We start from the raw sequence: 13463 nt of genomic DNA, 5'->3' as shown, positions 1-13463 counted from the left end.
TTTGAAGCCCAAGAATCATCCAGAATTCTACCTCACCTCATTAAAAAAGTAATGAAAAATAGCTAGCATTGAGCAGTGAAAGTCCGCCAGCCCCTGCACTGGACACTTTTCATGTACCATTGCATCTATTCCTCAACTCCTTGAAGTATGTATTATCCCCATTTTACAGATGGGGAAAGGAAAGCAGAGAGGTTTAAGTGGCCTGGATGACAGTGGTGGACTAAAAATAATAGTTAGTGGACCAAGAGACAGTTGGAGCTCTGGAGCTGACCACCTAGACTTGTTCTCGTAGATGTCTGCTGACCAATTCAGAGTTTGTTAGCAAAGAGCCCTAGGTGTCCATTTAGTATTTGATGTACCAGGGTCATGCAGCTCAACTGCAGGTTGGCCCTGGCTCTGTTTTTCCCTTAGGTGATCCCCAGCCACTGTGTGAGTGACACAGGAGCCCTGGGTACAGCTGTGAGAAGTTTGCAGGCACAAGTGGTCCAGGATCAGATAAGGAGGCAGGCTCTCCCACCCTGCTTCTGAACAACAGGAAGTCTTCCATAAGATTGCTCCCAGGCCCATGGCACCAGCTGACTTTCCACCTCCTCCCCTCCAGGCCCCAGAGGCCTGTTCTGTTGACTATCGTGGCCTTTGTTTTTACTTCCAGGACATCACTGATGATCGCACCAGAACCTCTCCTCCCCTCCTCCCCTCCCCCCTCCTCCCCTCCCCCCTCTCCCTCCTCCCCCTCTCCCTCCTCCCCTCTCCCTCCTCCCCTCCCCCTCCTCCCCTCCCCTCCCCCCTCCTCCCCTCCCCCTCCTCTCCTCCCCCCTCCTCCCCCTCTTCCACCTCCTCCCCCTCCTCCTCCCTTTCCTCCCCCTCCTCCCCCTCTCCTCCTCCCCTTCCCTCCCCCCTCCTCCTCCCCCCTCCTCCTCCCCCTCCTCCCCCTCCCTCGCCCTTCTCCTCTTCCTCCACTTGACTAATGGTAGGTGACGGGAAATCTCCAAAGATTTCCAGCCAGACGAGGGAGGCTCTGCCTGGTCCTTTGTGAGGGTACTTATTGTTTGAGACCCTGGGGGAGAATCTGTCCCTCCCCCTGCCTGCCCCCCCCCCGCCTTTTTTAAATTGGGACCCCTGGCAGATTGCTCAGTAGAGGATCATTAACTGTGGTGGATGTACTGGCCTGCGTTTTCTGGGGGAAATGTAAAGTATGCCTAAAGTTTATTTGTTCAACCATCTACTTAATAAGCATGTTGATGAGGAAGAAGATGCTTAAATTTTTTCCATGTCAAAATATTATGTGGTGACGGTAGAAAAATTAGGAAATACCAAAGTAGAAAAATTAGCAAATAGAATTGTGCATATAAAAGAAAATCAGTTCTCCATAGTCTTGTCACCCAAAGAATAAGAACGGTTAACATTTTAATCTGTGTTCCAGGTATCACCATTCAACAGTTCTGTTTACCAGTCACGTAGACCAGGGTTATAACCCGGGCCTTCCTGCTTGTTAATTATATGTGGCTTGGCCATCTTAACCTCTTTGTAGCTTAGTTTCCCAACAGCAAAATGGGAATAATGGTAGCGCCTGCCTCATGCTGTGGTCCTGAGGATTTGAGAACATTTGTAAAGCTCTCAGCACAATGGTGGGCATGATAATGCTTGCCAAATGCTAGCCATTATTATTGGAAACGGTCGTAATGCAGAACCTTGCTGCACGAGCGTGGTCCAGACATCTACTGCAATTATCAACTGCAGGCAACGTTGAGTATGTCATGCTTTGTCATTCCAGAACACTGAATTGTGTCCACTTCTTCCCCTTAAGGGCCTGAAACTTTTAGTAAGGTGACCAGGTGGTGCTGAAAGTTCAGTGAATAACAGTCATACTCCTATTTCCTGGCCTGGTCTCCACTGGGGCCAAATACTCATTCAAAGGCCAAGCCCGAAAGGAGAGTCAGTCACAGTAGACAAGGCCCCTTGCCCTCTTGCCTGAGCATGTACCTGCTCTCCAGCATTCAGCAGCTTCCCAGTGTCCTTCTGGGAGGTCGAAGTGTGCAGACACAAATTTGGTCTGACTCAAAATTCAAACAGAACTTGCTTCCCAGTAATCAGTTCCAGAAGTACACAGACTTCCTGACCCTTTATGATAAAACTTTTATATATAAGCATATAAGGGAAATATTAATGCCCCTTAGTGGTTTTCATTTGTGCAGCTTTTGGGGATGTTGTTTAAAACATTGGTTTGCCTTTAGGTATAAAATATCCAGTTAGGAAGAAATGACAGGATGATAGACTCGATTCTGGAGAGTGGGACTTGGCAAACTGTCCCTCTGCATGTTGTCTGTCTTTCCCCAAGGTCCAGAGATGCTGGCTCTTCTGTTTGAGAGTTCGTGTTCTCAGCTGCTGTCTCTCTTTATGCATAAGTTCAAGGCAGTGCTCTTTATCTCTCTTGTAACATCTTGGTTGTTGGGGGGATAAATTAGTTTTTCCTTGCTGTTTCTCACAAGCAGTGAACTGAGGTTCTTTAATGGTTTGTTTTGTTACCTGCCCTTCCTGCTTTGGTAGGAGAGATGCTTCCTGAGGTTTCCTGCTCATCATTGCTGCATACTAATTCTGAAAAGAAAACTTGGCACCCAGAAAGCAATTTCAGAAGAGTATGCTTTTCCACGCCCTTACAACTCTTGTGGCTTTGCGGGAGGAATGCTTTCTGGCAAGGAATCTTGAGTAAAGAGATGGGCAGAGATGTTTACGGGGGTCTGGGTTTGGAGGAGAGGTCTGGGGAAGACCTAGGTGACCCTGAACGTCTACACACCAGGTGCCTGAGGGAACGATGGGGGGTTACTGCAGTCCACACCAGCACACACTCTTCCCACAAAACTGAGATTGTTTGTTAAATGTCAATTTAGTTTTTTACAATTGGCTCCCACTCCTCAATATTTATGGCCCTGATGAAAGCTGTTTCTGAGTCATGTCAATATTTTCGTTGATATTTGTGTGTGTGTGTGTGTGTGTGTCTACTAGGCTGTCTAGAGATTTCCTGAATTTAAGAGCATTTTCTAGGACTGCCCCTAACTAGCTGTGTGCATTCCTGACCAAGGTTCTTAAACGACCTCAACCTTACTCTTCTTAATTGCATTGGGGAGGGTTTGGACCAGGTGCTAAGATTCTTTCTCCCTCTGCAAGTGTTTCTTGGTGAAGTATGAGAAGGAAAGACCCTGGGATAGCATTTGGGTGAAGTGTGTAGGCTGTTGAATTCTTAAAAGGCTGCCAGAGCTCTGTGGTATTTATTACTAGGTTTCCTCTTATTAATTTCATCTTGTTGCTTTGGCACCTCAGCCCAGGCACTGCCGGACCCAAGTTTTATACCAGGTGTTTCCTTCTGACTGAACGTTCCCTGAGGCAGATTGAATATGTTAATGTTTCATAAGTCAGACTTTCCAGCTCCTCATCACTGCAAAGTTCTTGGCTGACTTGCCTGCTGTCTTCATATTCACCATTTATTATTGAGGGTCTTCAACTTGGAGAATTGGATTCAGGCATGGTTTTGTTAGAAACAAGCATTACTGTGGTTGGAATATCCTGAAATGAAAGAATATGTGGGGAAAATGTGGTTGCAGATGTCCTGCTTGGCTCAGTGAATTGCCTGCCTGTCACACTCCCATTTAAATTTGACTTTTAAGTAGGACGCTTTGGAAAATTGAGCAAAGCCAATTTTCAGTGACTCCCCCCCCGCCCGCCGAGCATTTCTTTCCTTCTAATAATGTTGCATATTTTACTTTGTCTAGGATTCTCAAGAAAGCCATGTCTGACAAGATGTCTAGTTTCCTTCATATTGGAGACATTTGTTCTCTGTACGCCGAGGGATCGACAAATGGATTTATTAGCACCTTGGGGTAAGAGCACCTGGTTTCTTGTGTGGCAGGATTTGTTTAAGCCATCATAACATCAGCTTAAAAACTGTGATTTTTCTAGGACAAGAATGTTTCCATTTTACTGGCTTTTCCAGCAGTGGTTGGAATCATGAATATCAAATCTCACGTTAACCAAGTTTAACATCTTACACAAAAATACTGTTTTCCTGTCAGTTCTGCAAGAGTGAAATCTCATCAGTTAGGACTCTGTTAATTCAGCATTTATTATAATTTCCTCTTTTTTCATATGTTGGGGGAAAGTGTTAAGTATGTGGGATGAATTTTAAGATTAATATTTACAGACCCCAAGGAAGTGCTTTAGCTTCGTAAAAGCTCTTATTTTTAAATGGTGACTTATTTGTTGTCGGAGCAAAGACCAGAACTTCTCAGATGCTTATCTCTCTTATTGGGCGCAGAACTTTTCCTACTTCAAGTTGCTGTGTGCATCTGAAAGTTACAAATTGCACAAAGTTCTTTAAATCAGATCTTTGGTCTTTTGTGCTTTCTTCAGTTTTTTTTTCCCCCCAACTCTTTTTTTTTTTTTTTGCGGTACGCAGGCCTCTCACTGTTGTGGCCTCTCCCATTGCGGAGCACAGGCTCCGGACGCGCAGGCTCAGCGGCCATGGCTCATGGACCCAGCCGCTCCGCGGCATGTGGGATCTTCCCGGACCGGGGCACAAACCCGTGTCCCCTGCATCGGCAGGCGGACTCTCAACCAATGCGCCACCAGGGAAGCCCTCCCCTAACTCTTAAGGGTATACATACATTCCCTACTGTACTCATTTGATTATCTTCTCCCTTCTTTCCCTACTCCTATTGTCTAGAAGAGGAAGTGAGATGTGAAGTAGCCCCAAAGAGCCCCAAAGGCAGACACAAGCAGAATGGGGAGTGAAGATGGTTAACTGCAGAAGAGTCACAAATGGTCTATAATGTCTTTGCTGGGAAGGAGTAGTGGGTGGCATTGTTGTATTTGGCAAGAGCTGATCTCAAATAGATGGGGCGAAGGCAGGCAACGGCTTCTTCAAGAACCTCATTCTTACAGCAGCCAGAACCTTCATTTTAATCATACTTCTTAAAGTATGCTTGTTCTCTGGTATTTGTGCAAAGTGAGTACTCTCAGGCTCTCACTCAGTTACTCCAGCCTCAAAGAGCAAGTTATTTCACGTAAAGAATTCTGTAGCTCAACTGGACCTCTCTGAATAAAGATTTTATTTTCAAAAGTCATCCAATAAAAACAAGTCATCCACGAGTGCCTGATCACCAAATCAAGTGCTTTTTTTTTTTTTCCTCAGTCCTTACCTTTTTTTTAACTTCTCTAAAGACCCACCCTTCACATTTTACCTGCTGTGGCCTTTGGCAAAGAGTCCTGCTGCTTTGCCTCTCTGTTGTCCCTTTTTTCTTCTTGGCTGACTCCTTGCTTTTCCCATCCGTGGTTGAATCTTGAGTCCTCTTCTTATTTTTCAGCCATAACAGCACCAATAATAAGTAGGAATGGTAACTCCTCACACGAATCCTATGGGTGTTTACAGCTCTGTGCTGCGTACTGTACATACACCATCCCTTTAATCCCCAAACAGCTTTTTACAGTGAGCACTATCGTTATTGCTATTTATGGGGGCAAAACCTCTGAGCATCAGAGAGGTGAAGTCACCTGCCCTGGGGTTTCACAGTTGCGAAGACTCGGGACTCTAAGACCAGCACTCCTAACGGTTGCCCTTGACAGGGCAGACTTTTCCTTCCTGGCTTTGCAGACCACCCCTCTCTGGCTGAGTTTGCTCAGCACCCTCCTAACTGTCTGCCCAGAGCTCTTACCTGGATGCTTTGTTAAACCTCAACCCCACTATATGCCCCATCCCTCCTCTTTGGCCCCAGTTTCTTTTAACGGTGCCACTGCCCTTCCAGTCACCCGGGCACGCTTCCTGTCACTTGCTCAGTCTGCTGTGCCAGCCCCTAAAATGTCAGTACCTCCTTTTCTTCCAGAGCATCTGTTCTTAGATTTTGTATGAAGTACAGAGCTTTCTACGAGTTTTCCTCAAGTATTATGAACAAATTAATGATAAGGTCTCCCCCTTTAACATGAGGATGGCTCTTTTATGAATTTTGGGGCCTAGTCCTTGCTTTAGATGAATATTTTATTCCCTTGGTTCCCTGCACATATTTGAGGATAATTAGGGTAAAAATGGATTTGGAAAATTAAGTGTGACCTTTTTCCTTCTCATATTTCTTACATTTATGGAGCACCAGTCACGGATGACGATGAGTGACTGCCAGTTTTGGTGGAATCAGCCTCCAGCTCCATTTATGTTGCCCAGTTCCACTTATATAGATGGTGGTTACCTCCAAATGGCTTTATTGACTCACTGAACTTGAGAACTCAACTAGGACCTTGGAGAGCCCAAGTGTATGACATGCAGTGTCAGAGAAGTGCTTCTGAATCACCTGCAGAACTTGTTAAAAATAAAGGTTCTTGGGTCCCATCCTGGAACACGGCTTTAGTAGGCCTGGGGAGGATGGGCACCTGGTATCAATATATTTAAGAAACAAAAAGTCTTATGAACATCTCCCTACTTGAGAATCCTTGAGACCTACTCTTGGATTTTACGCATGAAGAAACTGAGACCAGGAGGAGTGAAGTAATGGAGTTAGCGTCGTGCTGCTAGTAGGTGGCCGAGTGCCATCTACAATTCATTTTCTTCTAGCCTAGACTGGGGCCCTTTCTCCTACCTCTTCCTGCTTGTTTGAGAGCTTGATGATAAATTAACCCAGTCCTGCACTGGATTCCAAGGCATTCCCCCCGGCCCCTGCATACACATATTATATTTGATCTGGTGACATTACCTTACTTATACTCACAGAGGCTCATTGATTCTTGACTTTCTGCTCTTGATTTTTGCATTACAATTCAGACTGTGACCACACTGTCCCTCTTGTTGATGCAGAGAGGTCTTGTGTCTTGGAGCTGAAGGAGGCAAATTGCTGGTGGGACACTTTTGATTCATCCACCAAATAGATACTGAGTACCCAGCCTGGGCAGGAAGTGTGCTGGCCCTGGGCACCTCTGGGCCACAAAGCCGGCAGCTCTCTGCCCTCATGGAGTTCGTAGCCTGGTGCACCATTTGTGTTTCAGCCCAGTGATACTGGGGGGACAGAGGAGAGGCAGAGAGGGCCTGGGGCAGGAAAGGCTTGAGGGCCTTCATGGAGAAGATGGGGGCTCTGAATCAGGGTCTTGAAAGACGTGCAGGACTTTAGGAGTTGTCAGGGGATTTTGGAGGAAAGAGCAGTAAGATCTAAGGCCGGGTATTTAACGGTACCTTGCCTTTGGGATGAGACACAGATTAATGGAAGAAACCCTGGAAAACCATATTAACTGGGAGCAAATTCTGTGGTCACTTGGAAAATGAGCCAGTCTTACCGATACCACTTTTAGGAACTTGGAAAAGTCATTTAAACTCCTCAGAGCTTCAATTTCCTCATCTGTTCAAACAGAAATATTGTTTTAAAATCGGTTCTTCTAAAAGCATTGTACAAGTCAGATTGTTCAGTTGGGACTTTAAACACGGAGGCTTTATATATAATTTGGGGCTGGTTATTTATGTGTATTTTTTGCACTAGTTGCTTTTGAAGCTCCAAAGTCCTTTCTTACTTCAATGCTTTTGTATGTGGGGTTCCCTCCCCCTGAAAACGCTCCCCTCTTCTTCATCCCCCACCTTGATTTCAGTTTCCAATAGCTCCAGCTTTCCCTCTTCCACCAGCAGCTTTTCAGATGGCCTCAGGCACGGTTGGTTTCTGGCTGTATTTTGTTCTCGTCCCTTACAGCCTTTGGTTTATATTCTTGTTATCAGTTTGTCTTTGTGGCTCCTGCATGAACTAGCCTTGAGCTCCCTAAGGGCAGGGGCCTGGCTTCTACTCATCCTCACATCCCAGGGCCTAGCTCAGTGCCTGGCATGGGGTGGGCCGCTCAGCTACCGTTGGTTGAGCTCGCGGATCCCTTGCTATGCCCCCGACTTGAGCATTAGTGCGTGCTGTGCTCAGATCTCTCATGGCTGCGGGTAAGAGAAAAGAGCCACAGAAAACAGTAGCTGAATGTGTCCGTTGCAGAAGCAGAGTCTTGGGTGTTTGGATGAGGTTTAGCTCCCTACATAGGAAACCTCTAGTGTCAACAGCTCCCTGGCAGGAGAATAGGGCAGCCTAAGTTTTGTGCAGGAACAGCCCTGAGTATTTGATTTTTGCATAGTGCTTAGGGTTTTATTTTCTTAGACTCGGCTTGGTACAACATTTATCTTTATTTTCTTTGCAGCCTGGTTGATGATCGTTGTGTTGTACAGCCAGAAACTGGAGACCTTAACAATCCACCCAAGAAATTCAGAGGTAAGTTGGTGACCTTCCCAGAGCGGGTCCCTTGACTCATTTGAAAATTCATGAAGTGTGTTGCTCTGTGTGGATTTAGTTTTTTTAAAGCAGTCGTAGGTTTATTTGCTTACATATTTTTTAAAAGTATGATACCAATTTCAAGCTTTCTGACCCCTTGAAAATGCATAAATAAGTTCAGTGTCAAGATTGGGATGGCTTGTATTAGGGCCTTCATTTGTCTCTTGAATACATGTTGGTAAGTGCTAATTCAGTTTAAAGCCTCACACTTGTGCAGATATGTCCAAACAAACAGGATTTCTGGATTGAGTCACAACGAACAAGTGTTATTTCAGCAGATCTTGCTGTCCCTTTGGGGGTTTGATATCCTTAGATACCTCGCCTTGGAGTGAGAAGTTCTTGATTATTACTTACTTTTTGAGTTAAAAGGCATAGGTGGGACAGCTTTCCTGCTGGTAGCCTAGCAGTGTTGGCTTTCTTTGTAGGCCTCTTGCGTTTGATGCCTTCCTTGGAAGGTAGCTTAGTTTATTCCAGGAGGTGTTTAAAATATAATTGTTATCTTAAAGTGAGAAACATTTTGTTTTTATTTTTTGCTGTTACTGTGGTTAGTGGTTCTCAGCCCTGGCTGTGTAGTAGAATTATCTGGGAGAGATTTTAAATTACATGGCTGCCCAGGGCCCCACTCCAGACCAATTAAAGAATCTCTCAAGGTTGTGGCCTAGGCACTGGCATTTTTAAGGCTTTCCATGTGATTTTTATATGCAGCCAGGGCTGAGAACCCACTGGGTTAGGTATTTGACTGATGGCTTCAGTCCCAAAGAGTTTAAACCTTGCTGTTTGCAGATTGTGTCCTTTGAGTTATAAGTTCTTATTGTTAGGTGATTTAGAAACTGTTTGAGTTTTTTGGATAAAAGCTAAAGAAATTAGAATAAAATAGGAGGCAGACGTTCAGATGGGGGGAAGCCATTTGAAAGACGTTCAGTGTTGAGCTGCATCCAGTTGGCATGAGTCTGCCAGCAGAATGTTTTCACCTGGGGGGTGCTGGTGGGACACTGTTAAAAAAAAACAATTGTTGGCGTAAGCCTGATGTGACAGGAACCTGAGGCTCCTGTTGCCTCTGTTGCCTTTTCCTTCTCAGTTCCTGTTCCATGTCATCTTCCAAAACAGAATGCAGCAGAAAGATTTGATCCAGTGATCATAATCCAGTCGCTCACTCAGAGAATTAATTCCCTACTCTGAATTCTATAATGTGCTGCAATTTATCTTTTAAAAGAGCCAAGAGTGATAGACTTGAGCCAGGAGTGATGGACAGATAACGTGCTAAGGGCTCTGCAGGCATTTTTAGCTCTTGGAGGGCTCTGTTCTCCCTGGGAGGGGATCGAAGCCCTCAAAGGTAGAGGTTTAGCACCTTGTCTGGACTCACAGAGCTGGTGATGGGTGCAGTAGGAGCTGGGCTTGTCAACTTGGGCTGCACAGAGAAATCACCTGGGGGACGTTCAGAAATAACACGTATGAGCTCCACTTCCAGAGATTCTCATTTAATTGGGCATTTGAGATATTTTGAAAGCTCCCGGGGTGAGTCTCCTGGGCAGCCTAGGTTAAGAACCACTGCTAATAGAGCCTGAGCTATAAACTCCCGGCTTTATTACATAGCAGGGAGCTGGTCCACACGTTGCTTTTGCAGCAGGGACCAAGTGAAGGGATGAGAAGCTTATTGCTTGGGTCCAATGTGAGCTCTTATCCCATTCTACACCCAGGCTCTGGGAGTTGGGAAAGGAAGCTGAGAAAGATGTTAATGTACTGTACAAAGTTAACCAGTGGCTATTTGAATACAGGTTTAAAACGTTAAAATAAACAGGACCATAGCCAGGGGAAGTCAGGAGAGATATATGTTTTCCTGGCCCTAGGGTAAAAGTGCCTGGTGCTTAGATGTACACCTGGTGGCTGATTGAAAGGGATTGTTCTGAGATAAAAGTGACAGTCCGATAGAGGCCATTTAGAAAGAACCAAATTCCGTTTATGGCCTGGCCTGGTTCTACAGGTGGTCACGTGACAGTGACTTAATTTGTTGACTGTCTTCCCCCATAAATTAAAAATAAAGGTTTCTAGGTTGTGAGGTGCTTTGTACTTGTGGGAAATCTGGTTCAAAACAAACTTTGCTGCAGGCTTTGTGAATGTAGGTCACGGCTGCCTAAATTCCTTGTGGTGAGCCGGAGGCGCTCTGCACACAGGTGAGGGGCCCAGGCCCATCTCCCTTCGCAGCCGCTGCCGTGCCAGGAAGGTCTCTTCCAGCTTGGAGCCCGGGCGACGTTTTCCAAAGCAGCCTTTCAATTCTGGTGTAGCGTACTTTGAAACATTTTTCTCTAAAATGAAGAGAAAGATCTCTCTTTAGAAAGGGATGACTGCCTTTCCAAATACAAGTCTATTTTGAAGTTGAAGTCATTTTGATGTTTAGAAATGGTGCATAGGGCAGTTGGGCAATTTGGAGGCATTTCTAGCCCATTTCCTTGCTGTGCCATTGCACCTCAAAGTTTAAGAAACACATATGGAAAAGTGAGGTGCTGGCATGTGGCCGCATAGGATGATGGAGTCTTTATCCGAGCAATCAGCTGAGCTACATTTAGTCATTTGGGTTTGCTGTCGCTTCCATTGTTTCCTTGCCAAGTTATTTCCTATATCGAGAACCATCATAAACCTGTTCTTAAGTAAATGGAAGCCAAAGGCCTATTTATCTAATACTCCCTGTGGCTTCCGACTTTGGGTTTTTAATTTTGTGAGCTCCTCTTGAAATCTGCTACCCTAGTGGTTAATAGCATAGGCTGTGGTATCAGGCTTCCTGGGTTCAAATCCAAGTTCTACTCATTCTTAGCTACGTGACCCTGGACAAACGGCTTAACCTCCGTGAACCTTGGTTTTCTCATCTGCAAAATGCAAGATGGTTTAAGTCCCTCCCTTATAAGGTTATTGTGACGATTAAATGTGTGTTCCACATTTAGTACTGAGGGAGCCTGGCCCTTAGTTAAGGGCTCAGGAAACCTTAGTTATCCCTGTCTTTTTGTTCCTAGTTCTTAGTACAGAGCCTGATACTCACATATGGTGGCAGAAGGGAAAGGAACTATATGTGAATTCTTATGTGTGGTTCCACTTTTTGTCTTTAAATGCTTCTGTGGTTAGGGGTGTGTACCTGGACCCCGTGAACCTAGATTTGAGGCCCAGTGTTCCCCTATACAAGCTGAGTGATCTTGATAGATGACTTAAATTTCTAAGCTTGTTTCCTTACTTATGCAATGGGGGAAAAAGGATTCCTTCCTCATAAAGATAATAGGATTGAAGATAATATGGGTAAAGAGCTAAACAGAGTAGTTGGGTCCACAAGGCTTGCTCAGTGACTGGTTGCTGTTACTTTTCACAGTAGATGCAGAAGAGTCAAACTACTGAACACACTTGCTTCTTTCTGATGAGTAAAAGTACATTTCCAAGTGAATTGCTTTTTTTGTGATTCCTTTGACTATATCTCCTGCCCCTAACATTGTCTGTAGGAAGAAAAGATTGGCTACACATCTGTTTCACATAAGCCGAGGCTTTTTCATTATCGGAATGAATTTTGGACCATGTCCTTGCCCTCTAGGTGATGAGAAGAGCTGAGATGTAGAATAATTCAGTTACTTTAGTCCTTTTGTTAATGTGGTACCATTTTAAAGCACCAGTGTCCATGGAAGGAAAGGCAGAATCTCTTTTCTTCCTGATTTGTGTTGCTTTGCCCATAATCTTAAAAGAATAGGGAAGGCAAACATCAGATTGAAACTGGGAATAGAAGCTTTGTGGTTAGTGATTTCCTGTCTCTATGTTATCTTTTCCTTTTCACTCCCACCCATCCCTTCCCCCTAGTAAATATACCGGCATCTTCTGCAAAGAAAAGATGGAAACTAACAACCATCGTCCATTTTGATCCTAGGATCTCTGCTGTTTTAAGTATAACCTTCAGCACTGTTGGCATGGAAATAAGAACTGGGGCTTTTGGGAAATAAGAGAGGCTTTGGTGTTGATGCTGTTTACTGTGTAATCTCCTTTTTCAGACTGGGGCAGTGGTCCAGTTCTTGCCCTCAAAACTTGATCTTTTCCATTTATGTCAAGAGGCCAGTCTTGGCCCCAAATTCTTGATCTTGTACAGATGCTATCGTATCAGTGTCACCAAGGTGTGAGAGGTTTTTAACCTTGTAGCTGAGCCTTTAGTTTCAGAAGAAAAGCTGTTTGTAAGAAAACTCAGTGAAAGATGGGGAGGAGTTTAGTTTGGGCAGGGAAAGGGGAGGAGAAAGGAAGCCTTCTGATGTCATTCACTGCTTCATGTGAATTGGGGAACAGCTCAGAGATCAGGCTGAAAGTGTGGATGTGTTAGGTAAGTATCACCCTTGTCCCCTGTGCTTCGTCTTTCTCCCCTAATCAAGTTGGTTTCAAGCGCAATAATCCACTGGGTGGATGTATTATGAACATGAGTGTTCAGCTCAACAAGCACTGAGGTCCTACTATGTTCCAGCTGCTGGTTTTGGTGATAAGGGAAGGCAGGATGAGTTGAACACAGTCCCCCTGGCTTTTTGAGAGTCTTAAGGTGTCTTGGAGAAACAGACCCACATTATCAATAACAGTAGCCAACAGTAATAGAGCATTTACTTGTGCAAAGCATTTCCCGTGGATTCTCCCTTTTAGTCTGGTCACCTTCCTGTGAGGTGTAGGTATCAGTGTTCCCATTATGCAGATGAGGAAATTGAGGCCCTAAGAAATTGAGTAACTTGCCCATAGTCACTTAAATGTCCCTTCTTCGAATGATTATTATCATTACACAAACATTTATTGGTTGCCTCCTGTGCACCAGCCATTTATGTCCCAGGGAGGAAAGATAGAGACCTTGTCAAGGAAGTCAACGCCAATACACAGTTAAAATGTTTCAGGGCTGTGTTGAGAGTAATTTGTCCACGTGACAGCTGTTTATATGCAAGTAGAGGCCCAGCAGGTGAAATATCTTTCTATAAAGTAGGAAAGCTGCCCCTGTAATCTAGTAGTTTGTTGGAGCAAAGTAGATGATGACACTTTTCACGTGTTCTCTCTCCTTGAGCTTTGCAACACCTTCTCAGCCCAGGGTGTATCTGTTTTATCCCTGATGCCATTTTGGCTGACAAGGGTTGAGGATCTGGCCCAGCATCACAT

General features: G+C 44.8%; 1 protein-coding gene across 5 annotated transcripts in view; it reads left to right on the top strand.

Annotated features, from left to right (window-relative positions):
* Positions 1–3783: 3783 nt before the first annotated feature.
* ITPR1 (inositol 1,4,5-trisphosphate receptor type 1) overlaps positions 3784–13463 on the top strand; it is a gene marked incomplete at both ends in the record, with an annotated part of 307403 nt that continues 297723 nt past the window's right edge. For all 5 annotated transcript variants that reach the window (XM_079713011.1, XM_079713008.1, XM_079713010.1 and 2 more), the window contains 2 exons: positions 3784–3875; positions 8191–8261. In XM_079713011.1, coding sequence (XP_079569137.1) covers positions 3784–3875; positions 8191–8261 — 163 coding nt within the window. The remainder of the gene's footprint in view (positions 3876–8190; positions 8262–13463) is intronic.

This window comes from Hyperoodon ampullatus (genome assembly GCF_949752795.1).
Source record: "Hyperoodon ampullatus genome assembly, chromosome: 10".
In the NCBI taxonomy this organism is placed as follows: Eukaryota; Metazoa; Chordata; class Mammalia; order Artiodactyla; family Ziphiidae; genus Hyperoodon; species Hyperoodon ampullatus.
The sequence above is the reverse complement of the archived record's forward strand: the minus strand, read 5'-3'. Positions and strand labels throughout refer to the sequence as shown.